Source organism: Lactuca saligna, chromosome 5 (genome assembly GCF_052625555.1).
Source record: "Lactuca saligna cultivar CGN05327 chromosome 5, ASM5262555v1, whole genome shotgun sequence".
Classification (NCBI taxonomy): domain Eukaryota; kingdom Viridiplantae; phylum Streptophyta; class Magnoliopsida; order Asterales; family Asteraceae; genus Lactuca; species Lactuca saligna.
The window spans coordinates 14,582,764-14,607,445 of record NC_136421.1 but is presented as its reverse complement, the minus strand read 5'-3'; the positions used below and the strand labels follow the sequence as shown (position 1 = coordinate 14,607,445).

The 24,682-nt window shown below is 34.3% G+C and overlaps 3 protein-coding genes across 4 annotated transcripts; 1 reads left to right on the top strand and 2 right to left on the bottom strand.

Moving 5' to 3' along the window:
• Nucleotides 1-556: 556 nt before the first annotated feature.
• LOC145045052 (calnexin homolog) lies at nucleotides 557-3,956 on the top strand. Its single transcript, XM_078993402.1, has 6 exons — nucleotides 557-762; nucleotides 840-909; nucleotides 1,827-2,953; nucleotides 3,058-3,129; nucleotides 3,212-3,325; nucleotides 3,546-3,956. Exons 1-6 carry the CDS (start codon nucleotides 667-669, stop codon nucleotides 3,693-3,695), a joined length of 1,629 nt encoding a protein of 542 aa, XP_078849528.1. The 5' UTR covers nucleotides 557-666; the 3' UTR covers nucleotides 3,696-3,956.
• A 2,163-nt stretch (nucleotides 3,957-6,119) lies between these two features.
• Nucleotides 6,120-10,866, bottom strand: LOC145048944 (Amidase family protein). Of its 2 annotated transcripts, XM_078997594.1 has the most exons (12): nucleotides 10,570-10,696; nucleotides 8,991-9,064; nucleotides 8,797-8,908; nucleotides 8,488-8,712; nucleotides 8,302-8,384; nucleotides 8,077-8,177; nucleotides 7,812-7,935; nucleotides 7,442-7,733; nucleotides 7,178-7,348; nucleotides 6,879-7,103; nucleotides 6,559-6,792; nucleotides 6,120-6,468 (listed from the first exon to the last, which is right to left on the bottom strand). In XM_078997594.1, the coding sequence occupies exons 1-12, from the start codon at nucleotides 10,570-10,572 to the stop codon at nucleotides 6,331-6,333; spliced, it is 1,782 nt and encodes a 593-aa protein (XP_078853720.1). In that variant the 5' UTR covers nucleotides 10,573-10,696; the 3' UTR covers nucleotides 6,120-6,330. The 2 variants fall into 2 exon arrangements, with proteins under 2 accessions (XP_078853720.1, XP_078853719.1); XM_078997593.1 differs by lacking the exon at nucleotides 8,991-9,064 and having other exon boundaries at nucleotides 10,570-10,866.
• An 8,635-nt stretch (nucleotides 10,867-19,501) lies between these two features.
• On the bottom strand, nucleotides 19,502-24,158 carry LOC144996904 (respiratory burst oxidase homolog protein C-like). The gene is made up of 11 exons (XM_078956686.1): nucleotides 23,257-24,158; nucleotides 23,007-23,169; nucleotides 22,817-22,865; nucleotides 22,387-22,500; nucleotides 21,863-22,285; nucleotides 21,385-21,768; nucleotides 21,046-21,141; nucleotides 20,838-20,953; nucleotides 20,585-20,752; nucleotides 19,963-20,504; nucleotides 19,502-19,824 (listed from the first exon to the last, which is right to left on the bottom strand). The coding sequence occupies exons 1-11, from the start codon at nucleotides 23,849-23,851 to the stop codon at nucleotides 19,715-19,717; spliced, it is 2,760 nt and encodes a 919-aa protein (XP_078812812.1). The 5' UTR covers nucleotides 23,852-24,158; the 3' UTR covers nucleotides 19,502-19,714.
• Between the last annotated feature and the right edge of the window lie 524 nt (nucleotides 24,159-24,682).

Here is a 24,682-nt window from a genome sequence, read left to right as displayed (position 1 = left end):
ATTAAAAAAGAAAAAAATAGATATATTGTGCTTTTGTTTTTTTAATCGTAATGGATTATAATCTTAATGTTCATATGGCTAAATCAAAAGTTATTTTTGTTTTTCATAACCTTTTATAAAAATATGATAACAATTAAAAAAAAAACAATCTAATATGTTGAAAGTAAAAAGTATATATTAAATTTACAGATTAATAATAAAAAAAATAAAAGTTGATAATCAGAATTATAATGTGACAGATGATTTTAACAAATTTTTGGTATGTACACAAAATACAGCCAATGAATAAAAGTGTCAACAGAACGAAGGAGGTGTTGCCAATAAAATGACCTGTGTTGAACGGTGACACAGTCAACGGGTGAATTGAGCATTAGACCTACCGAAACATAATCCACGAATCATAGCCGTTCATCTCAAACTTCACCGCAGACAATCGAACCATGCTTTAAGATCCTACGTGTCAATCTTCCATTGGCAGTTTCTACGTGGCTTGCGATATCATTGGTCGCACCAACTCGACACAACTCCTCACCAGATCTATATATGTATTCACAATAAACTTCACTAAACGAAGAGCGCAGTCTCTTTTTCTTGATGCTCCTTCCCTAAATCAACTGAAATCGATTCAGATCAGAAGCGTTGCTTGTGGAACTTGATTGTTAGGTTATGGAGGAAAACAGAAGGAAGATGTCTTCTTTGCAGTTGTGTTGTTTTCTAGTGATTGGTTGCTTGGTTTCAACCATTTACGCTTCTTCCGACGCTGTGAGTAAACTAATTTGATGTGTGTTTCATGGATCTTTAATGTCCAAATTAGTAACTAATTTGTTTGGTTTTTGTAGATATTTTACGAGTCATTTGATGAATCGTTTGAGGGGAGTTGGATCGTGTCTGAGAAGGAAGATTATTCTGGTAAGTTTTGTTTGGATCTAAGTTTATACTGTGTGATTACTTTATTGCTGAACTTGGTGTTAGTGTTTAAGTGGTTATGGAAACCGTTTAACTATTAAATATATTGGAAGTTGGAAGGGGAAGGTATTGAATGACAATTATCTGATAGAACTATTGAAATTTGAAGCGTGAATTTTACGTTGCTGGTTATTTGTTTAGGGCAAAAGTAAGAACTTGATCAGGATGACAGATTGCAAAGTAACATTTAGGTCTCATATTGACACATGTTCTAGTGCGCTGTTAGTCGGTATATGATGCGTTAATATAGCCATTTATAATTACATTGATTGTTGAAGGAGTTCGAGTCATTTCACCCAACTTAAAGCTAAGAAGATGCAATAATAGCTTTGTTAGAACCCCTAACCGACGGATACAACATTCCACCAACGAAAATGTAGATTACACTAATTGGTTTTTGGCTTTTACTCACACATATAAGTTTCCGAATTAGCTGTAGTCCTATAGAGAGTATTGGTGAGAGGGTTTGCTTAGCTTTGGGTTATGTCTTGATTTTAGCTCTGGCTTTAAGCAGTCATCAAACACCAAATAATGAACGTATAATGCCAACTTTACGTAAATAAATAGTCATTCAGTTTTATATCATTGTATTCATCAAAAAGCTCAATCTTGACGAACAAATTGTTGCTTAACCCGTTTTAAAACCAAACTCAAGTGCCATATTTTTTAAATGCAAAGAGTCGAACATAAGTTTCTTTTCCTTCAAGTTTAACATTATGTTCAAAACCCTAATTTAATGTAATCTCTTTGTAGTAATGTTGTTTTGTGCAGTAACCGCGGCTGTTTTTTCTGATATATTATCGTACTTTGTTTCCAATTTCAATCACTGAGGTTGTTATCATTTTATTTGTTGTCCTTAGGTGAATGGAAACACTCAAAGAGCGAAGGGCATGATGATTATGGGCTTCTAGTGAGTGAAAAGGCTAGAAAGTACGCAATTGTTAAGGAATTAGAAAAGCCTGTTGAACTCAAGGATGGAACAGTTGTTCTCCAGTTTGAAGTCCGTCTTCAAAACGGTCTCGAATGTGGTGGTGCATATCTAAAATATCTCCGCCCACAGGAAGCTGGTTGGACAGCCAAAGGATTCGACAACGAGTCTCCTTACTCAATCATGTTTGGCCCTGACAAATGTGGTGCAACAAACAAAGTCCACTTCATCTTAAAACACAAGAACCCTAAAAGTGGAGAATATGTTGAACACCATCTCAAGTTCCCACCTTCTGTCCCTTCGGATAAACTCACCCATGTGTACACTGCCATTTTGAAACCTGATAATGAGGTTAGAATCTTGGTTGATGGGGAAGAGAAAAAGAAGGCCAATTTCTTGTCTGGTGATGACTTTGAGCCCGCTTTGATCCCGGATAAAACCATACCCGACCCGGAGGACAAAAAGCCCGAAGATTGGGACGAACGGGCTAAGATTCCTGACCCGGAAGCAACAAAGCCTGAGGACTGGGATGAGGATGCGCCTATGGATATTTTGGATGAGGAAGCTGAAAAACCAGAAGGGTGGTTGGAAGATGAGCCTGAGGAGGTTGATGACCCTGAAGCAGTGAAACCTGAGGACTGGGATGATGAAGAAGATGGTGAATGGGAGGCACCCAAGATTGACAACCCGAAATGTGAGGCAGCACCTGGTTGTGGTGAGTGGAAGAGGCCATTGAAAAGGAACCCAGCTTACAAGGGTAAATGGCATGCTCCTCTTATTGATAACCCTGCTTACAAGGGTATCTGGAAGCCTCGTGAGATTCCTAACCCTGATTACTTTGAACTCAAGACACCCAACTTTGAGCCCATTGCTGCTATTGGTATTGAGATCTGGACAATGCAAGATGGAATCTTGTTTGATAATGTATTGATAGCGAGTGATGAAAAGACTGCAGAAACTATCAGGGAGACGACATGGAAGCCCAAGTTTAAGGTGGAGGAAGAGAAACACAAAGCTGAAGAACAGGAAGCTGGTTTTGATGGTCTCAAGGGCATCCAGGTAATTTACCCCAACCAACTTTGCATACAAGAAGAAGCTCTTTTCTTATTCCATTGTTGTTCTAATTGTTTTTTTTTTTTAATATGTACTTGGAAATGTTGCAGAAAGCAGTGTTTGATGTCCTTTACAAGATTGCGGATCTGCCTTTCTTGGGAGACCACAAGGTCAAGGTTTTGGTAAGTATATCTGAATGTTTGTCTGTATCTTTTTTCCACTTGGCATGTATGTAATTATTCGTTCTTAATATTATTATTGCAGGAACTTATTGAGAAGGCTGAAAAACAGCCAAACATTACAATTGGTGTCATAGTTTCGATTGTTGTGGTGATCTTTAGCGTCTTGTTGAAGTTGTTGTTTGGTGGAAAGAAAGCTGTGAGTACAAAACTTTTCCCTTTTTGTTACAACATTATACTTGAAAAAAGAAACAAGTAAAATCATAGCAATGTGTCAGAATACAAAACTATTCACTGCTATAATTGGCTACAGTTTGAAAACTAGTAAAAGAAAGTGCATTGTTTTTTTAGCATTTATTCTATTAGGAAACCCAAAACTCTATTTATTGATGTATGGAATGGAATTGTCGTTTGTACAGACTCCAAAGGTGACTGTAGCTGAACCAGCAAAGAAGGAAGAAGGTGAATCATCAAACACAGGGGCAGCAACAGCTGAAGAGGAAGACAAGAATGATGAGCAAAATGAGGATGCTGCTGCTCCACGTAGAAGGACAAGACGTGATATCTGATGTCATGTCATGTGTAATGAATGGAAATTGAAAAACAAGAAAGACGACGGATTATGGAAGTAGCTTCGCATTGGTAGAAGAATGTAGTGTTTAGTTGGGATATTTGCATCATCTAATTACATGTTTTTATTTCTTTGGGTTTTTTTTTTTTTTGTTAAACAAAAGATTTTGTGGGGTGTAGAAGGAAGGGAAAAAGTTTATTTTGTATGACGTTGTAAATGAGAGAAATTCTTATCTAGAATCGGGGATTGTGTGCTGGAATTTCATTACTTATGCTTTTTACACGTCAAAGATTTAAAATGGCATCCACATGTCATCCTATGTGTTGATCCATTAGAATGGTGTCGTATTGTTAAATACACAAAAATTGATATTCATGTGTAGTCATCGTATCTGTGAATAAACCCTTTTGTGATTTTTGGGGATCGAAGAAAACCCACATCTAGGAAAAGATTGAAAGCGTAGAGAAAAAAAGCCTATGAAGACTGGTGTTTTTGTAATATATGAAATTCGAAGTCAACCCACTTTGCTTCTATACTTTTGTACCCCCAAAATCTGTCTTTTGAAGTAAATGGTTGTCTTTTTCACAATCCAAGAAAAAAAACTTATAATCCTTCTTTCCTTTATGATACGAACTAGTCATGACATTATAGTTAAACTGATCGGGTTTGGGTTAAGCTGTAACGATCTTTTCAAGTTTCAACTGGACACGAACATGACACCACATGTTTTCTAGGTCTACTTGCTATGAAATTGGAAAATTAAGTGAACTTGGGGTGGTTGAAAAAGACAAAGTCATTAATTTCAAAAGAACTATCTTGGGGTACAAATTGTTTTTTTTTTTTTTTTTTTTTTTTTTTTTTTTTTCCTATTGAAGTCCTCAAATGCAAAATAAACATATATCTTATCTATCTCAACAACGCTACCCGAAAGAAACATGAAACATGGTCACAAGATAATTTCCCAAAATCGAATACAATAGCAGTGGAAATAGCGTCACCGTAATTACTCACCACTAAATCTTTTGCGATTAAATAGAGGTCCAAAAACTGTTATAGCGCACTACTAACTACATAACCTGTGAAATATCCAAATGAAGCTCAATCCGGCCAAATGCACATTGGAGCCAATGATGGACAATTCCTTCGATATGCAAGTCCTGTGAAATATCCAAAAGATATGCAAGTCCTCATCGACAAACTAACTGCTTCCGAACACTAAAGGGATATAAAAGCAATACGAACTTTCAATGGTTGTCCTTATAACTAAACGAAAGCGTGCATGGCATCCTAACATTAGCAAGTCCTGCCTCGGGATAAACATTATCTTTATACTTATGTATGTGCCAAAAGCCATCAATGATAGCCTTGTAGTCTAAAGGAAAAAGAAACAACTCCCAATCAACTTCACAGTAGAGCCCTACAAGCAACCGAGTTAAACTATCAAAACTTGGAGAGATTAGCTTTAACCCTAATTTGCACATCAATGCGACTACGACCATATTTGACTCATTATATTAAAATACTTACAGACCAACCGATTAAATAAATACTATTGAAACAAGAGAAATCTTGACTATTAGTGAAATAGGCAATCGAGCTAAGGAAGAAACCCTTGGGCAACAAACTCTTTTTAGTAGATTATACTTGATCAAGAAACCCCACATCTAAACACCTCATCTAGGAATGCTTTGAAAACCAGTGTTTTGCTTGTGAGATATGAAATATCAAAATCAACCCGCTTTGCATTTATACATATTTTTTTAAATATGAAAATGAATATAGTAGTTTTTTTTATATAATCTGATAAACATAATGACTTAATGAGTTAGACCAAGATACCTCATTAACTCATTAAGACACTACCTCATTATTATATTTTTCTTCTTGATTCCTCACTTTAAATTTGATATATATATCTTTTTATAATCAACTAATTTCGTGAACATTGTTTTTAAAAAACAAAGTTAAAATGGTTATTTACATTGTGTTCCCGAGTTTTATCAAAATAATAAAAAAAAAATTATATTTTTATGTTCCTAAGTTTGAAAAAAAATGAAAGAGGAATAAACATTCTAACATATGTGAAAGAAAGGAACAAAAGAAATTAAATTCAAATCTATTTTTCATGATCTACAAAAGAAAGAGAGAAAAGAAATTAAATTCAAGTATTATTTTGATGTCCAATTTCTTTCTCTCCAAATCCTTTCTCTTGTTTCCAGTTCATTCCATTAAAAAACTCAAAAGAATATCTACTTTTTCTCATTTCTTCCCGGTTCCATCCACTTCATTTCACTTCTCTTTTTATATAAGACTCTGAAACTAAATGTTAGTCTCATTCAAACAAACCTTATGTAAATAAGGTTTTATCCATATAGTCCATACAAACATCATTATCCCCACAAGATGACTGGATTCAAAATCAGAAAATAAAAGATCACGTGGAAGATACTGGCATGCATGAAGATGTGGAAAGTTGTGCAACAAGATCATGAACTAAAAGTAGACCAAAAATTTGAAGCTTTCTATTCATTTAGCGAATACATTCACTTTTACATTAGATGCAGATGCACACATACACCTAAGGAAGATCAAATAGACCAGCAATGGAAGAGAATCATAAAGTATATGATTGATTAAGCTTTGAGTATCCTGGGAGGTATCATTGCCTTGGGTGGATTTGGGATGACATCATCGGGACCAAGATTGTCTATAGGTGGTCGTTGTTTATGATGATTGGTAACAGTTTGGTATGCCATTGTCAACGCCAGTGCCTACAATTATTAACAGATGTGAAAAGTCAACCTCTACTCAAAAAACCGTATGAATTGAAAACCTCGGGGGATCAAAGAAAGACAACTTACAATGTGGTCATGATCGGGTGGAGCATAGATGCCAGTTGTGACAGTGCTTCTTCTTCGGGTATCATTACTTGGTGGATCCGGAATCTTCTGAAAACCAACTGGAACAACCATAACCGGCATCCCAACAAGATTACCAACACAGACTTTCTCCCAATCAGTCGCATTTCCTACGAATGCATCCACCCTGAAACTCTCCTTTACTTCTCCAATCAACTTCCCACGTGCCCTTTGCGACTGTTTGACAATTTTTTTATTATTCATTTCTCAATTATACAAATTATGTGTAATGCAAAAACATATGGTAAGGTTAAGGTAGATACCTGTATGTAATCGACAGCTGGTATTATGCGTGTACGGCTAAGCTCTGTGGGCCATTGATCCTGGGCCTCGTACTCCTCATCTTCACCAGATCGTTGCCACTTGTCAAAGTGAGCAAGCATGTCCACATCCATTGTGAAATTTAAGATCCCTTGAGCAGATTCAACACTATAGCTCAGATTAAACGCTACCATCTTCACTCCTTTTGATTTTAGCACATCCACCACCTGCCAATTTCACATCACCACAAAATCAATCATTGCCCAAAATATAATGATTTTTCTGTAATTTAAAATCCCACCTCCATCTCAGCATCCTCTAGATATCCAACGGTAAGTTTCGTGATGTCTACAGAAAACGGGTCATCAAGAAAGATCTTTCTTGACGACCCGTCATCAGGATCTTTACCCCGAATAGCATCTAGAACAATCGCACAATCAACTGCACTTCTACAAAATGGGCCAAGTTTGTCCTTTCATACAAAAAAAAAAAAAATAACGACTTCATTATTAATAAAAGAAAACAACATAAAAAATCAAGAATGGAGTGAGGGTTTGATCATTACCAGGCTCTCGGACACACTCATGACACCGGTTCGACCGACTGCACCGAAAGTCGGTCTCAATGCGGTCACACCGCACCGAGCCGCAGGGTAAGTTATGGAACCGGCCGTCTCAGACCCGATTGCAAATGGAACCATGCCGGCTGCAGTGCAGGCAGCGGGTCCAGCCGATGAACCGGTGGTGAACTCCTCAATGTTCCATGGGTTTCTGGTTCGACCACCGAACCAGATATCGTCGTATGCTAATGACCCTGTCACCAGTTTCCCAACAAGAACCGCACCTGCTGCCTTCAATCTGCATTCATAGTTACAGAGACATCATCAACTCAAGTGCATCACCATTTATGGTGTAACTGGCCACATTGGATCATACCTCTTGTACACCCAAGCCTCAATGTCAAGGACTTGATTTTTGAATGTGGTTGAACCCCAAGTGGTTTTATATTCAGGAACCGAGATGATGTCCTTTAGCCCATATGGTATCCCATGAAGTGGACCTATATATATATATATATATATATATATATATATATATATATATATATATATATATATATATATATATATATATATATTGATTCATAAATTTATCTTCTCATAAATAAAGGGCTACATAACTACATAAGTAAATTCAATACCTAAGTCTATGCCTTGTGCGAGTAGTTCATCAGCTTCCTTTGCCTGTTTGTAGGCAAGATCCTCGGTGATGGTCACCACTGCTTCTAACACTGGATTATACCTGCACACCATTACATAAGGGGTTGTTTCTTTTTTAATAATGAGCTTAATGGGTTCAGAAACTAATTTATCTCATATTTGATGAGAAAAGAATAAAGAAACGAGTTCATAAGGCACAAAATTACCTTTTAAGCCTCTTAAGAAAAACCCGGACGAGCTCCTCTGAGGTGACTTGTTTCGTTCTTATAAGATGTCCAAGTTCAAGAATCTATATATATTATCCCACATTTTCCACAAAACAATAAACGATAAGCAAAGGTAGTATGATATTTTAGCGACAGTTGAACGTACTTTAGTGACAGTCAACTTACAGTCATGAAGGCGATATCTTCTTCATTTTCAGGCTTCATGACACCAGAAACCGAAGGATAACTGAATTTTTTAGCATCATCTTGTGTTTCTTCGTGTTCCCATTTGGAATTGAAAACCAATGAAGAAGGGTAGTGCAATCCACCATTGGTGGTAGCAACTATTTTCCTATTGGCTTTAATTATAGGAATGTTGAGCTCTTTGGCACCCTTCTCGGTTTCAAGCATCTAAATTTGACAAAATAGCAAATGTTTTCAGTATTGAAAAAAGGTACAACGCATTATTATTACACACAAAAAGGTAAACATTACCTTGTTGTCATTGAAGAACTCTGCATCCAACATACTAAAACCACGTTTAAGGCATGAAGCATCATCTGTGTTTTTGAATTTTTTGTCTTGGATAGATAACTCAGGACTTGCACTGTCCTGATTGAAAGATAATCAAATTTAGTGGAAACATATGAAATATGACAGCAGCCTATTGGATGCATTTTATTTATTACCTGGATAAAATGGTTCTAGATAGACTTGGAGCTTTTTGAAACAACATTTTTCCTATTTTATTATAGGTACTCACCTGTACTTGTAGTATACCAAAAACTGGTCAATTCTGATGCAGGGAATTTAGTGACATGGAGTATGCGATGTATCATAAACAGGAGTACAGGTGTTCATTTATGGTGAGAATTAGGAAATACAAGGAAGAGAGAGACTGCACGCTTATTTAAATAAAATTAACTCAAAACATGGTGGAAAGACATGGTGTATATAAAGATTCCATAAGGCATCCAAACTGGTTAACTTTAATGCTGTAAATTTACAATTTAGCAATGCAATTAAAAGGGATGTTGGAAATAAGAAGGATAAAGGAAAAGATCAACATGAAACTGAAAAAATGATATGAACCAGGAGTTTGTATAGTTTAACATTGGTATGTCAATCTTGGAGTAGAATAATTAAATTGTTAGTATTTAGGATTAACTAGAGCTATTATGATAAATTCAGGGGATAAAATCTAATAATTCGTTCTTGTGGATGGTGTCTTGTTTTCTGAAAGAATGAAGGTGAGAAGATCTAGAAGTTGAAGACTTAAGGAGCTGCGGTGTAAATAAAAAAAAAAAAAAAAAACACAAATTCTGTTTTACATGATATACGTCTGTTAAACACGAATAACTCTCTCAAAGGTCTTTTTCATCTATCTGGAAGTTATAATACGTGTTCATGAGTCCTTTTTGCAATAATGATGAGAGTTTATTCATGTTTTCTTGTAAATAGTAGTAGTTATACTAACGTTAACAGTATTAAACTGTTGTGGGAGTTTAGGTAGTCATGTATAAAGGAAAAAACTGCACTAATAAGAAGTTTCAAGAATAAATTCAGAAATATAGTAGAGAGAAGGAGACCACAGCAATCTGTATACGTACGTACAGTCGTACACTACCAAAAACAGATCAATCGCTATGTAAGAAAAATTGAGATATCAGCTCACATTGTCATGAACTTGTGATCGTGTAAAATGAAGGCTTCTTAAGGTCATTGGTAGCAATTAGCAAGTGTTAATAACTTTTGAGTATGATTCTAGACTAAAGACTATTGAAAGTTTTGAGTAAGTTTCGTTCAAAAATAGTATAATTAATACGTAAAAATTGGCATTATAAAAAATACAAGGAAGTACTATGCCCAAATGACAAAAGCGCTTTGGAATCAACTCCAAAATAAAATCGAGACCAAAACTAGTTAACTGCAACGAAAAAGGCATGAAAAGCAAGGGCGATCTGACAATAGATCATTTTGGGAACAATAATATGATATGCAGAAACTATTGCTGCTAGCTCTCTAACAACGAACACTGCGGTGAATTCAGAACAGTTTGGTTGACTAATCATGCCAAAGCTGATTCTAAATCAATTGGGAACATAAACACCGTAATAAAATACGATCTACAACAGCAATAGCAAAAACAACCACGATATATGAAATCTAAACGGAAATTTGAAGAGACGATTCAGTTGTAAAATTCACAAAGCTATCAATGAGTTATATATACATACATATATATATAAATATAGGGAGAAAGAGTACCATATTGGGCTATTCGCAGAGGCTCCAGCTGAAGATAGACGGCAGTCTGGAATTGAAGAACTGCTACAAAACAAAAACAGAGTGGAGTGCAGGAGAGTGATAAACAGCAAACCACCGACGTTACGTGTCGGCCGGAGAGGTATCGGAGGACACCTGCCGGCCATCTTTTTCGATCACGTGTCTGTCGATTTGATTATACACGAATCTAGCGAGTGATTGGAGGGTTTTAGTAGCAGAGGTGCTTTGGCGTTTCACCCTTTTTCTTCAAAAGTAGTCGGGTCAACTTTTTGGCTCCTTCCGCATCACAACTCGCATTATCTAAAGTTCTAAACAACATATTCTAAGAGAGAAAATGACAAAAATAGCAATTTAGTATTACAAAAATAGTTAAAAAATATGAAATTACAAAAATAGCCAACGATTTTGCATATGGAAATGCCCCATCTGCGAAATCAGCATGCCATCTGCGAAAGTACAAGCAGCTAAAACACAGTTGTGCTTTAGGTGCTTGTACATTCGCAGACGTTTTTTTTAAATCTTTTTTTTTGTGTATATATAGGGGTAATTTCGCAGATGGAGAAGGTCCATCTGCGAAATACTCTCACTCCTATCTGCGAAATACTTATTTTTTTTGTATTTTTTTTCTTTTTTTAGTTTGACTATGAAATGAATTGGTTTGACTACGAAATCATGTAGCAACATGATATTTTTCTACAAAACTTTTTATATAGCAACAAGATTTCGTAGTCAAACCAATTCATTTCATAGTTAAACTAAAAAAATATATATACAAAAAAAATCAGTATTTCGCAGATAGGAGTGAGAGTATTTCGCAGATGGACCTTTTCCATCTGCGAAATTACCCCTATATATACACAAAAAAATTTAAAAAAAAAAAAACATCTGCGAAAGTACAAGCAGCTAAAGCACAGCTGTGCTTTAGCTGCTTGTACTTTCGCAGATGGCATGCTGATTTCGCAGATGGGGCATTTCCATCTGCGAAATCGTTGGCTATTTTTGTAATTTCGATATTTTTTGGCTATTTTTGTAATGTAATTAGTGTAAATGGCTATTTTTATCATTTTCTTCATATTTAATTATTTATCATTCTTAATTCGTTTTTTAATAAATAACATACAAAACAACTCTTAATTATTTTACAAAAAATTAAATAAAATTCCGTTAATAAACTTATTTCCTAGGTTGTATTGCAAAATGAGCCTAACATTAGGTAAAATTGATGTTAAACATTCAAATATTACATAGTTAAAAATCTATCATTATATATATATATATATATATATATATATATATATATATATATATATATATATATATATATATATATATAACGTTAGAATATCATATTTATTCAGCCAAAAATCTAAATATCATAATTATCTTTCATAAGCTTCAAAATATTATATTTTTACTAAAAACAAGTAAATAAAACCTTTATAACATATTTAAGACAAAATTGCAAAAAAAATGATCCTTATGTCAAGAATCTATGACTTTTGTTCAAAAAAAATTAATGGTTGTGCTATTGGTTCCTATGGTTGGTATTTTTATGTGATTTTGGTCCATATTTTAACTGAAATGACGAAAATACACTCAATTGATTCTTTTTTTGATTTCTTTTAATTGTATTCTTAGTATTTAATTTAAAAATAAACAAAAAATAAAAATTATGTCACTCTTAAAGACAATCTCTCTCTCTCTCTCTCTCCATTATATCGAAGACCACCCGCCGAAAAAACGAGACCACCATTGTCACAGTCACTTACCCAAACGACCTAGCACCCCCACCAGAAAAATGAGATATATAATGGAAAGTCGGAAAAACAGGATCTGACTCCATAGTAGAAGATGTTGGAGCTTGACAGATCTTTTGGGTTTTCAGTCATCGTTCTTCGTCTTTTAGTGACGATGGTTTTTAGCCGCCACAACCACATTTGTCATCTTTATGTATATCTCCTTGTGCTGCCACTATTCTCATTTTCTGAAACCCAAGTGTCGTCATCCTTCTTATATGGATAGGGGGTTTTGGTAAGAGCTCTGGTTAGGGTTCTTCATAAGAATGTGATGGTACCTGGTGGGGATAGTCATCAATGGAGATTTCCGAAACCCTAGTGTTGCCGATCTGTTCTTTAAACCCGTTGATCTGTTCGATTTAGACAGGGACGAGATGCAAACTCAGGTCTTCATGGATGGTTGGAAGGTGGTGGAGCTCAACAGATGGTGGTGATATAGGATCATCAGGTTAAAAAAGGATATGCGAGGGTGAATGTGGGGGGATGATGGTGGTTGATGACAAATGGTGGTGGCAAACGACGTTGGGGTGGGTTTTAACTTCTGGGTTTGAGCACTCCTTACATCGATCTGGGCATTAAGTATGATTTTCTAGGCACTTGGTTTAGAACTGGGCACGGAAGGGAGTTGTTAATGGTGAGGATGGGGTGGTGGTCACTGGTGAACTTTTATCGGGTTAATGAATGAGAGATGGGTTAAGGGTGAGGAAAATAGAGGTGGATGGCATGGGATGGTGATGGTTGGCAACCATTAAGGGTGATATGTTTCTTGAGTGTGTATGTATGTGTGTTTTGTAGAGAGGAAGCTAGATAGAAGGAAAGAGAAATCGGTGGGTAGGTCCATTTTATTTTTTATTTTTTGTTTAAAGTTTAAAAATATAAATTAAATTAATTTATATGTATTTCAACAATTAAAGGAAATGAAAGATATAAATTATAAGGGTATAATCGTCTTTTTAAGTGTATAAGGACCAAAACCAATAAAAATATTCAATTTTGGACTATTGATACACCACCAAAACTTTTTGGACCAAAACTACAAAATTTTACCAACCACACGAACCATTTTTGCAATTTTATCTAAATTTAAACATTTAGTTTTAGTAATGGACCATTATAATAATATTCATAAATTCCCCGACATTCATTAACTAATTCAACTTCAAACTTTCATCTAAAAATAATTTGGCCTAAATATTTGGAATAAAACCAAAAGTTTTCATTGTGTTTGTCAAGCATCTCAAAACAGTCTAAGTAATAAAAATTATGAACTCTTTTGCTTTGAATTCTGGCATTGTTTCTCAAATCAATTCTTAAAATTAATTACTTTTTAAAGTCTTACGTGTAACATATTCAATTTTAAATATACTTTACAATTTTCTCCCTCACACTCAAAACCCAAAACCCAAAACCCTAGTAAAACCGTTGATATTATATGTAGAGATCACATACAAAAAAAGAATCATCATTCTTGTTTCAAAAATCACTTCAATCAACTTTATTTTTGATGTGCATTTGATTGAATTGGAAATTTATGAAGATGATATAATAGTAAATTGATTAATATATTGATTTTAAAAAGATTATATATATATATATATATATATATATATATATATATATATATATATATATATATATATATATATATATATAGATCCGGTAAGAAGTTTTTTTTTGGTAGCAAGGTAAGAAGTTTTTTTCTACATATTTTTTTTGACGAACAAAAAAAATGAATCACTAGTTGATTCATTTTTAAGATGATTCACAAGAAAAAAATTCTCAAAAAAACATCTTTATGATTCATTTTTAAGTAAATTAAGAAAATTTTTACTTTTATGACAATTTTAGTGAATAACAACAAAATCATTATATAAATGAATCATCGAGATGTTTTTTTGAGAATTTTTTCTTGTGAATCATCTTACAAATGAATCATCTAATGATTCATTTTGTTTGTTCGCGAAAAAAATATGTAGAAAAAAAACTTCTTACCTTCCTACCAAAAATTTCCTTCTTATTTGATCTTGACTCTCTCTTTTTCTCTCCCTCTCTCTCTCTCTCTCTCTCTATATATATATATATATATATATATATATATATATATATATTAAAAATGTTTAAAATAGGATTTGGGAAAACATGGTATTTTAATGTTTATAAAGGGTAATTATTATATTTTGATTTTTGGTTGAAAAATATGATATTTTGACATTTAAAAATGTATATACGAAAATCTTCCCTTTGTGAATGATCGATCATTTTCAGATTTTTACGTTTTCTGATTGTGATTATTTAAGAAGATGAAATACTCTAAAATTTGAGATATAACATAAAAACACAATTTTTAAGGTGCCAAAAAAACATTTTTTTAGGTTAAAACGTATTTTTCATGGTTTTGACAACGTATAGGTTTTATGTCATTTCTTATATTTCCAGAGCAGTTCGTAATTGACATTGCTAAATACTCTAAAAACCCTACGAAATTTGTTGTTTTTTTGTCATCTTTATAATCTTTTTCATAATACTCTTATGTATGTTGGAAATATTGAAATAGGATTAAGGAAATCTTGATAACAAAACAGGAATCGTGTAATCACTTTTCTTGTTTGATATGTCGACCCTATATGCCTTCGGTATCACGAAATCCAAATTTAGGATAATTTCAGATGCAGCAATTCTGATTTTAGGCACAACATCAGAATCAATTTTAGAAGAAGATGAAGAAGGAAGCGTTTCCCAGTTTTTTGTGTTCCAAATGAGTCATTATTTTCCCGGATTTATCCACTCAACGGATAAATGAGAACAGTTTGCATCTTTCAGAAAAACTAGATTAGTCCCCGAACCCCGACTTCACACAGTAGATTAAGGTTCGGTACTAACAATGTTTAGTAAATACAAGTGTACACTCCCACACCTCCTAATTTGTATTATAACTAAAACATTATTCTTGAAACACTTGTTAAATCCATTACACTAAAATATATTTGGTGATATAAAATCACCAACAATGTATTATTGGCATCCTACAAAATTGTTATTTCTAAATGTTGCTTGTTTTAGTGTTTTTAACATAAATTGGTTTGTTACATGTAGACTAATAAGTAATAACAAGGATTTTAAAGAAGAAATGAATGTGAAAAAAATCACAAAGGATATCCGTATCGCTTTAAGCCGACTATTAAAAGCACGCCAAGTAATATTTCTTATGACATGCTTTAAATATTGGACCAATGTACCATACATCCAATTCTTCGGTTAGTGATTAAGATTCATGCAATATTTTTTCATGATGGAGATCATAAATTACCTATAATATGGTGTTACTTTCCCAACAGGTAAATGTAGGGGTGTTTAATATTCTCTCGATAGGCGAAATACCTTAGGTGGAAATACAATTACAGAAACATGTTTCACACACAATCTTTTGAAAATGCCCCACAACAAAAGCTACATGATTTTTTATTTTGCAAACATCACGTTGTGTACATGTCATTCAATTCCAATCTTGTCCGACATTAGCACACCAAACACATCAAGATCAATATTCACTTTGTTTAAGACAAGTTGTACTTGGCTTTATCTGTGTAATTCACATACCATCAAGTTCACGTCATGCATATATCTCCACAAAGGGATTGTTGATTTTACTATTTTTCATATTTAGGTTATAGTTTGAACGTCTAAAAGCTCCTCTTCATCAAATTATGGGGATGTAGGTATATTTATTACATGTTTTATTATCCCACTTTGTACAGTTGGGCCTATGACCCATGTTTATTGTATTAATATATCTAAATTTTGGAATGGAAATCAATATCAAAAACATCATCGAGAGCATTCTGGATTAGTTTATGCAATTATATTTGTTGCTTTTTCATTTCTTCACTGTCCTTTGAAATACAACAATCTCACGGGATTAAGGGCGGCACGATCAGTTTGTCATTCTTCAATTGATGAATTAGATGAAAGATACAATTAGAATTTCATTGTCCTTTGAAATACAACCATTTCAATGCTAACATAATCAGTCTGTCATTCTTCAACTGATGAATTAGATGAAGGATATAGTTAAAGAGTAATGATATTTCCACTTATCAATTTGATTCTTCCACTTAATATAAATTTGTATATACATTTTTACCCTTATTTAAATTCTACAAAATTATGATGAATTATATATAGGGGTTTATACGATTGGCCTCTTACCATAACAAATTTAAACATCCCCATCCCCTATTTGTCACTTACACAAATTAATTAATTTATGCTTTTCTCTTTATTTATTTCTTACAAAAAAAATTAGTTTGTTTTGATTCCATCTTACCCGATCAATCCTTTAAACTTTTCCATTTGAATATAAAATCTAACAAAAAATAAATTTTCTTTATTTATTAATCAAACAAACCCACTAATTTATTTTCTTAAACATGAGTTTTATTTTTCTTATTTATCATTTAATTATAAAATCTAATAAATGTTAATTTTTTTTCTTATTTATCTATACCTATCACAATAATATATAGTGAAAAATAATTCATTCCATACCAATGCATATCACAACACAATATTTAAATTAATACATATCAAATAAAAATAATTATATTACCCACTAAAATGTTGTCTAACAAAAATTTATAAATCACAATAATTAAAAAAAAAAAAAAAAAAGTTGAGGATAAAAAACATTCACCGTACTCCAATTACATCCTATCACTTATAAAAAAATAAATATATATTTAAATCAAATAAGTTGTTCTTAGATAGCTCATTTAGAAGACACGAGTAACCGAAGTATTACTAAACTTTTGACTAAATCTGATATATTCTTTGAACAAATGATTCGTTAGACAACGAATATATCTCCTGAATTAAAAAAGAAAAATGAAATAAATTTTACTTTACGAAACCCTTGAAGATTTGAGTTTGTGGAATCACCATAAACACATAATCTTTCATTTACTCGTGTCTTTCCAAAAGAATAATAAAATGTTTAAGAGAAACTTATTTGATTTAAATGCATATCCAACTGTATAAATGATAATATATAATTGATGTGAGGTGAATGTTTTTTTTTTATAGTCATACTTTTTTTAACATTATAATGATTTAACTATTTTTATTGGTAACAATTTACTATGATTTAATATGTATTAATTTGAACATATTATTGTTGTGATATACATAACTTTGAAATAAAAAACCATTACATAATATATATCATTTAGTGGATGGACAAAGAGATAAATTATTAAAATTTCAAGTAGACTACTCTAAATAAGAGATATCACTTATTATTTAGCGGGTTAGTTTGATACATATATAAGAAAACAAAGTATTTTTTGCAAGGAATAAACGAGGAGAAAAAACAAAAATTAATTAATTTGTAAGTAAATAAGGGGGAAAAAGAAAGGAAAATTAAAAAAACAAACTAATTTTTGTAAGGAAAGGTTTAAATTTGGTATGGATAAGAGGTAAACATATAAACCCTCATTTATATCTCATTTTATTTTTGTAAATTTTAATTAAAGGTAAAAATGTAAAAACAATTTTAATTTAAGTGGAAGCATCAAATTAACAAGTGTAAATATCACCTCCCATAGTTAAAATATCTTAGCCATACATAATTGTCAAATAGAGTAACATTTTTTATAGGTCTCGTTCGAAATACGATTAAACTATTTGGGTTTCTCCACATGATTTTTTAGAACAGGTTATTAATCCATTGAAAATGTAGGTCTATGATTGTTAGAATTTTTATTTATCATCAGTAAACAAAATGCAATAATATGCAATAATATGTATAGAACAAACAATCAAATTAACTGAAGTAATAAAAAGACAAAATTGAAAGAATGGTTCCTATGGCATATCGAAAATTATCACTTTGGATCAAACAGGTTTTGACTAGCACCAATGGTCCAACAGTTTCCATTTTGTTGCTAGTTTGGTCCATTTTGCTTTAATTTTTTATGAAATAACGATTTTACCCTTTGTATTTTCTTTTTTCAAATTTTTATTACATAAATCAAAAAGAAAAAAGAAAAAAGAAAAAAAATGCCCCCCCCTCTCTCTCTCTCTCCCTCCCTCCCTCATCTCTCTCTCTCTCTCTCTCTCTCGTGTTTCTAGCACCACCGGAGTCCAGACCAGCATGTGGTGAAGAGAGAACGATGATCACATCTATCTAACTCCGATCTTTGTTTGTTTTGGGGTGAAGCAAAAACGACGATGACATCTATGGCTCGAGTTTCCAGCGCTGCCGTCGACTCTACGAACTCTAGCAAACCCTAGCAAGAACCACGTCGTTGATCCACAGTTGTTGTTACGACGAAGACGATGGTTGCTCCGGTAAAGCTGACGTTAAAAACCCTCGGAGGTTTTGATGCATTTCCGATCTTCGTCTTCAAAAACCATTGGTGGATCTATAAAACCTTCTAGCTTTTGACACCACCTTCGCAACTCCTCCTCGCCGTTGCAAACCCTAGCAACTCAATGAAGATGATGGTTGAGCCACTGCAAATCGGATACACCTGGAGCCTTTTCGATCTTTGTCTAGTTACCTTCTTCTTGGCTATTAAGTCTCTGACGAGGTTTCCATCGATCAAGAGGGTCAGCGGAGCAGTGGGTGAAGGGATGGGTGTTTGTTGGTGCTACACGACCAGAGGGAGGCGGGGAGGGGTTGTGATGGTGGTGGTCGACAGCCTCTTTTCTTCGTCGGAGGAAGAGAGGGAGAGAAATGACCATCTCGTGTTTTTAACTGTAAGAGACAGGATATTTTTTCTTTCTTTCTTTTATTTTTGTAATAAAAAAGGAAAAAAGAAAATAAAAAGGGAAAAATCGTCATTTTATAAAAAATTAAAGTATAATGGACCAAACTAGCAATAAAATGGAAACTTTTGGATCATTTATACTAGTCAAAACCTGTTTGGTCCAAAATGATAATTTTCAATATACCACATGGATTATTCTTGCAATTTTGTCTAATAAAAATATAAAATTATGAACAAATTGAGACACAAAGTTGTTCAACTTAGACCAATAACATTAACGTTCGATGTTGTTGGAGAAATATCTTATTGGATGGTATACAAAATTCGACATGAACACGAGAAAAATACAAATTGAAATAAATTAAACAAATAAATTATTAACCCGTAAATTTTATGGAAACATGAAAAAAAAAAAAAAAAAACTATACCCAACCGGCGTAACTCTTGTCGGTTCGTATGTATATATACCAACCGATGCACCGTAAAAGGGTATTCGATTAACTAATTCTTTACATCATTTTAACAATTTTTAACCATTTAAACAAATTGTATTTAGTGTTTTCTTTAGAAATTCTCCTTGTGAAAGTCAAATTTGGTTGTAGTCTTGTGGGAGAAATCTGCAGCAAGTTGTTTCAACTCTTTGACCGGTGCTGGTGCGCCACAATAGAACACCCCTGTAATTTTCAAACCCCAATGTCAGAAAAAAGAAATTCCAATTTAGAATAAGTCAAATATATGTTCTAATTGACTAACATATAATCTTTTATTATATTTTAAGATTCGGGAGGAATAAGGATTAAAGAGAAACTCACCGATCCGTTGACCACTGTGAGTAAGAGCAATACGCTTGAAAACGCTCCGCCAATTCGGCTTGGCGAAATGAGACTTGACCCGAGTACCCGACACCACATCCACACCATTCTTGGCATGATTAAGCGATTGAAGCATAGTGATTAGAGCTGATCGAGCATCGCCTTCTTCATAGACACTCGTACAGTAATTATGCATCTCTATCACACCATTTTGATCCGTTTCCGCAACCTCATTCATGACCCCTTTAAACCAATCAAACGAGCCCTGTTCCCTTGTGACCCAGTAGAAGTAAGCTCTTGTTGTATTGAAATTGGAGGTGCTTTTCTTGGACATCGGCGATGCCGGCGGCAATGGGCTGTTGCCGCCGTTTTCCAAGGCCTCATCTTCCTCCTGTTTGGTTTTCATGTTATTCACGATGTCTTTGACGATACTAATCATCGGGGTTGCTCCGATTCCTAGCCCTACTAGCAACACCACGTCGTATTTCTTGTAGTCTTGTGCCGGAGCTCCGTATGGTCCGTCAATTAGTACTTTCGGGAAACTGTCAAAGATCAATTTAATCAATCAAATGTTGTCGATTTTCGTGTAACTTATAACTTGTAGCAAAAACAAAGGACTTACTTTGGGTTGTTTTGGAAATCCGCTCTTAGTAGTCCGCTTTTGCCATTAACTGGTGGTTGACATACTTGAGAGAATACGGTTTTTAGCTGCCTGGTCCAGTCACCGAGTGTACGGATATGCACACTTAGGTAGTCATCCCCAGGTGCAGAAGTTATGGAAAATGGGTGCCTGATCAACCATCGTTACGTTAGTTTATAATTTATATACAACATTTCATAGCAAAAAGGTCATCTTTTTTATCCACAAAACTCACCATTCGAATGGAGAAACGGCAGCACAGTTCACAAACATGTATTGCCCACTTTTGTATTTGAACCCTTGAGGCTTCGACATATGAAGGGCCAACACGTTTCCGGGGTAAACAGCCACCTTCAAAATACAAGAAAAAAATCGGTAAAACACCATGAATTGTATAAAAATGCAATGAAACTTATGATTTAAGCCCGTTTTGTGATCATTACCTTCAACATCTTGACTGGTTTGACGCTAGATCTTAAAGCCCTTGTCAATCTCTCACCCATATAAAGCAAGATTGGAACAGCCAAGTACATCCATGTCTGTCATTACCAAAAAAACACATAAAAGCTTAATATTATATAAATAACAAGGACAAAAACTTTGTTTGAAATGCACTGAACTAGGAAAAGAGGTGTCAATATACAAAAATTGTAATTTTCTCTCCCCACCCAAAAAGATGAGAGAAGAGTCATTCTGTCATTGTTTGTAAAAGACGTGAATACCCGTCCAAAATAGTCATAGAAACACACGTAATAAATGTAAGTTTAAAGTTGTATACTCACCGTTTTCTTGTACCATTCTTTGGTGAGGTAAATTTTGATTCCATGAACGATGAGCATTGTGTAGACGATAACAAATAGGTGATGGGAGTACCAAAAGGCATTAAAACCGGTGAGTTTCTTTAAAGGCTTGGGTAGGTTGAGCCTACCACGCCTTAGCCACGGGGTTGCTAACGTAAATGCAATCGCCATTAGAACCACCATGATGATTCCGGTATACCCTGCGGCTTCCTTCACGAAATGCCAATAGGTATCAGGTTGATCCCCAAAAAACCGTTGCATCGGTTCATACTCCACTTCGGTTGCACTAAGAAGCCGTGGGAAATCACATGCTAAATGCGAAATTGCATGAAGCCCGACTCCAATCGTAATCCCAACGGCAATCACCTAGCAACACGAGTTAAAGTTTAGTACAATACATAGGCAAATCAACCGACTAATAGGTTGTGTTTTTATGTATCATGAAAATTGTTATGCTCACTTTGTGGAAATTGAGATTATCATCAAAAGGAACGACAACACCAAGCTTTGTCTTGTTTCGAAGCCATGTGATGGTGTTTCGACACACGGGCAACAAAATTAGAGCCATGTTTAGTTTGAGGGTCTCCGCCGCTCCTTTAGCCACACAAACACAATGCCCCATTACATCAAAAGCTGCTCGATTCTTGTACTGAATATACTTCCATGTAAACAACCCCGCCATTGCCCCGATCCATAGTGCAATCACCCAACATCTTTGCCAATTATCTAGTAAAAAGTACTTAAATCGATCGTATCCTTGTTGTAAGATGTTCCTATCGTTTGCATTCCGAAGCTTTTGGCTCAACATCATGCTTAGATTTTTGCTTTCGCCTCTCACGGTTTGTGTTGGGGCTTGCAGCAAAAGGGTCTCCAAGCTTTCAATCTGGTTTCAAGAATATAATTTTGGATGTTAGTCGATAAAAAAGAACGAAAATATAAACTAGATCTTAATGTTGGTGAAGTGAAACAATGATAGATGTGTACCATGATGTAACCGAGGTTGTCGGGGTCTAATTCTTCCATAATCAATGCGGCGTATTCATCAGCTTGTTTTTGAATGTTCGATAACTTGTTTGCGGATGCACTTAAGCTGATAATCTGTATTGCATGAAGACAAAATCACATGTTAATTTTGTTCTTTGTACAGAAAAAAAAAAAAAAAAGATTAATACGATGGCATCCTTCCTTATAACACAAGTCAAAGACTAAAGTAATTAATATATTGTTATATTTATTAGAAAATAACTGTTACAACTATAAATGTCAATTTTCTGAACATCAATTGGCAAATTATTAATAGCAAATCATTGTTAGAGTTAGTATTTAATACTTTTATTAACAATAAAGTATAACTAACTTACATTAACGTACTATCACACAAACCAAGTGAAATCAAAAGGGGTTCAGTTCATACCTCTCGAACTTCGGCTTCGTTGATCCGGCCATCGGCATCTTTGTCAACCCTGAATTTATGTTTTTGAATTAGTAAACGTATTCACATATCAATCCTTTGAATCAGTTAAGAATTATGATATGGAAAACACAATTGATTTTAATGATTAATGAACAGATTATGGATAAATATTATAGGGAAATATACTCACATATCAAAGAAAGTTTGAAGCCTTGAATCGAAACTTTGATCAGCAATTTGATCCCAGAACTCCTTCAACTGAGCTTTGTTAATCAAGTCGCCGGAGATATTTCGTCGCCGACTAAGTGCATCGAACAGTTCTCCAGCGAATTCTTTTGAATCTTTGTTCATCCCTGCCGGAATTTGGAAACAGATAGAATAAATAAAAGGGATTACAGAAAAAGGAATAACAAAAGATGAAGATCTGAATTATTAGTTACCAATGCATTCTCCGAAAAGTGCTCGGGGAAGTAAGCCGGTGGTGGTGGCGGTGAGCTCATCAAACCGCTTCTCTAAGGCGGCCCACGCCGCAGCTCCGTCGGTTTTGCTGATGAACTTCAACCCTTTAAGAGCATGAGTTGCGGCGGATTTGGTCCTGTCGTATCGCCCAGCTGTCGGTCGTTTTGATATCGATGTTAACTTTCTAAGCTCTTCCGACACTTGCCGGATTCTCGACGACGCATTTCGCACCACCGAAGCCCCCAAAGTAGACCTTTTCTCCAACCCTTTAGCCAATAATGTCAGTTCGGGGTCCTCCATATCACCGGCAGTTTTCACGCTGTGAACCGCCACAGAATCGTCGCCGACATCCAAAGTAATCTCAACGTAATCGTCGTTATTTCTCGACTTCATACTTCCACCACCGCTACTGCTACCGCTGTCGTCTGGAATATTAAATCTGGCGCTTTTACGGGTACCTCTTTTGTTCAACGGACCACTAAACGCCGTCCTGTCAGAGCCAACAATCTCCGTATCGCGGTTACCCTCCGGCAACCCATCTTTGCCGTCACCGGTACCCATTTTTTGCATTTGCATCAAATCCAAATCCCAGATCACAAATCCAAAAGATTAAACAATTGATCTGAACGATATCTAAGCAAAGTAATGTCCCCGATTTGGATAAACTTTATTTGGAAGCTTGGAAAAGATTAAATAAATTTAAAAAACGCAGATGATGAAAGGTGAAGGGAATTGTGGTATTTAAAGAACGGATCAATGGCGATGGCTTTTGGTTTAGAAGGTTTTGGAGCTATGCAGTTGTTTAAATGGGTCCAGAAATGACACCTTTTACGTCTTCTTGTTCAAGGAGGAAGAAGGCTCCGAGTTATCGCTAGAGTGTGTGTATGAGAATGAGTCAACGTTGACGACTAGGCTTTGTGTTATTTAAAATCTACACATTAAAACCTTACCAAACCATAAAGGTTTTAAGGATTGCATTATACATGCATCTTAAAGCTGTGTTTAGCAGGTGATTTTAAATATAAATTTACTTCGTTTTACAAATTAATTTGCCTAAAGATTTGTACAAATATCAGGTTGAAGGAAATACAAATTAGTTAATGGCTTAAATAAGTAATTTACGTTGAATAGAAAAGACAGTTGGGTTGGATTGACTCCTTTTTTTTATTAATATTAATAATTTAACTTTTATTTAAACAACTTCGAAGTATATTGCCCTAAATTTTACTTATCCATGCATACACATAATGCAAAGAGTACTTTATGATTCTAGTATCTTCTTGTGAAGGAAAATTTGTATTAATGATAGGTATGGTGGTACAAGTAGTGTCTGTATATTTAATCGTCATGATAAAGATATATTTGTTTTTCTCATTTTGATTTTCTTATTTTAGGCCATAAAAATGC

Bases quoted from the DNA above. Each gene is read 5' to 3' on its own strand.
- LOC145045052 (XM_078993402.1), top strand. From the start codon at position 667: ATGGAGGAAAACAGAAGGAAGATGTCTTCTTTGCAGTTGTGTTGTTTT. The intron at 763-839 runs GTGAGTAAACTA...TGGTTTTTGTAG, and splicing joins TTTACGCTTCTTCCGACGCT to ATATTTTACGAGTCATTTGA. The intron at 3,130-3,211 runs GTAAGTATATCT...TTATTATTGCAG, and splicing joins ACCACAAGGTCAAGGTTTTG to GAACTTATTGAGAAGGCTGA.
- LOC145048944 (XM_078997593.1), bottom strand. From the start codon at position 10,733: ATGGCCGGCAGGTGTCCTCCGATACCTCTCCGGCCGACACGTAACGTC. The intron at 8,385-8,487 runs GTAAGTTGACTG...TAATATATATAG, and splicing joins AAGATATCGCCTTCATGACT to ATTCTTGAACTTGGACATCT. The intron at 7,734-7,811 runs GTATGATCCAAT...CTATGAATGCAG, and splicing joins GAGGCTTGGGTGTACAAGAG to ATTGAAGGCAGCAGGTGCGG.
- LOC144996904 (XM_078956686.1), bottom strand. From the start codon at position 23,851: ATGCAAATGCAAAAAATGGGTACCGGTGACGGCAAAGATGGGTTGCCG. The intron at 22,286-22,386 runs GTACACATCTAT...TCTTGAAACCAG, and splicing joins ACAACCTCGGTTACATCATG to ATTGAAAGCTTGGAGACCCT. The intron at 20,954-21,045 runs GTAATGATCACA...TGTATTTTGAAG, and splicing joins AACCAGTCAAGATGTTGAAG to GTGGCTGTTTACCCCGGAAA.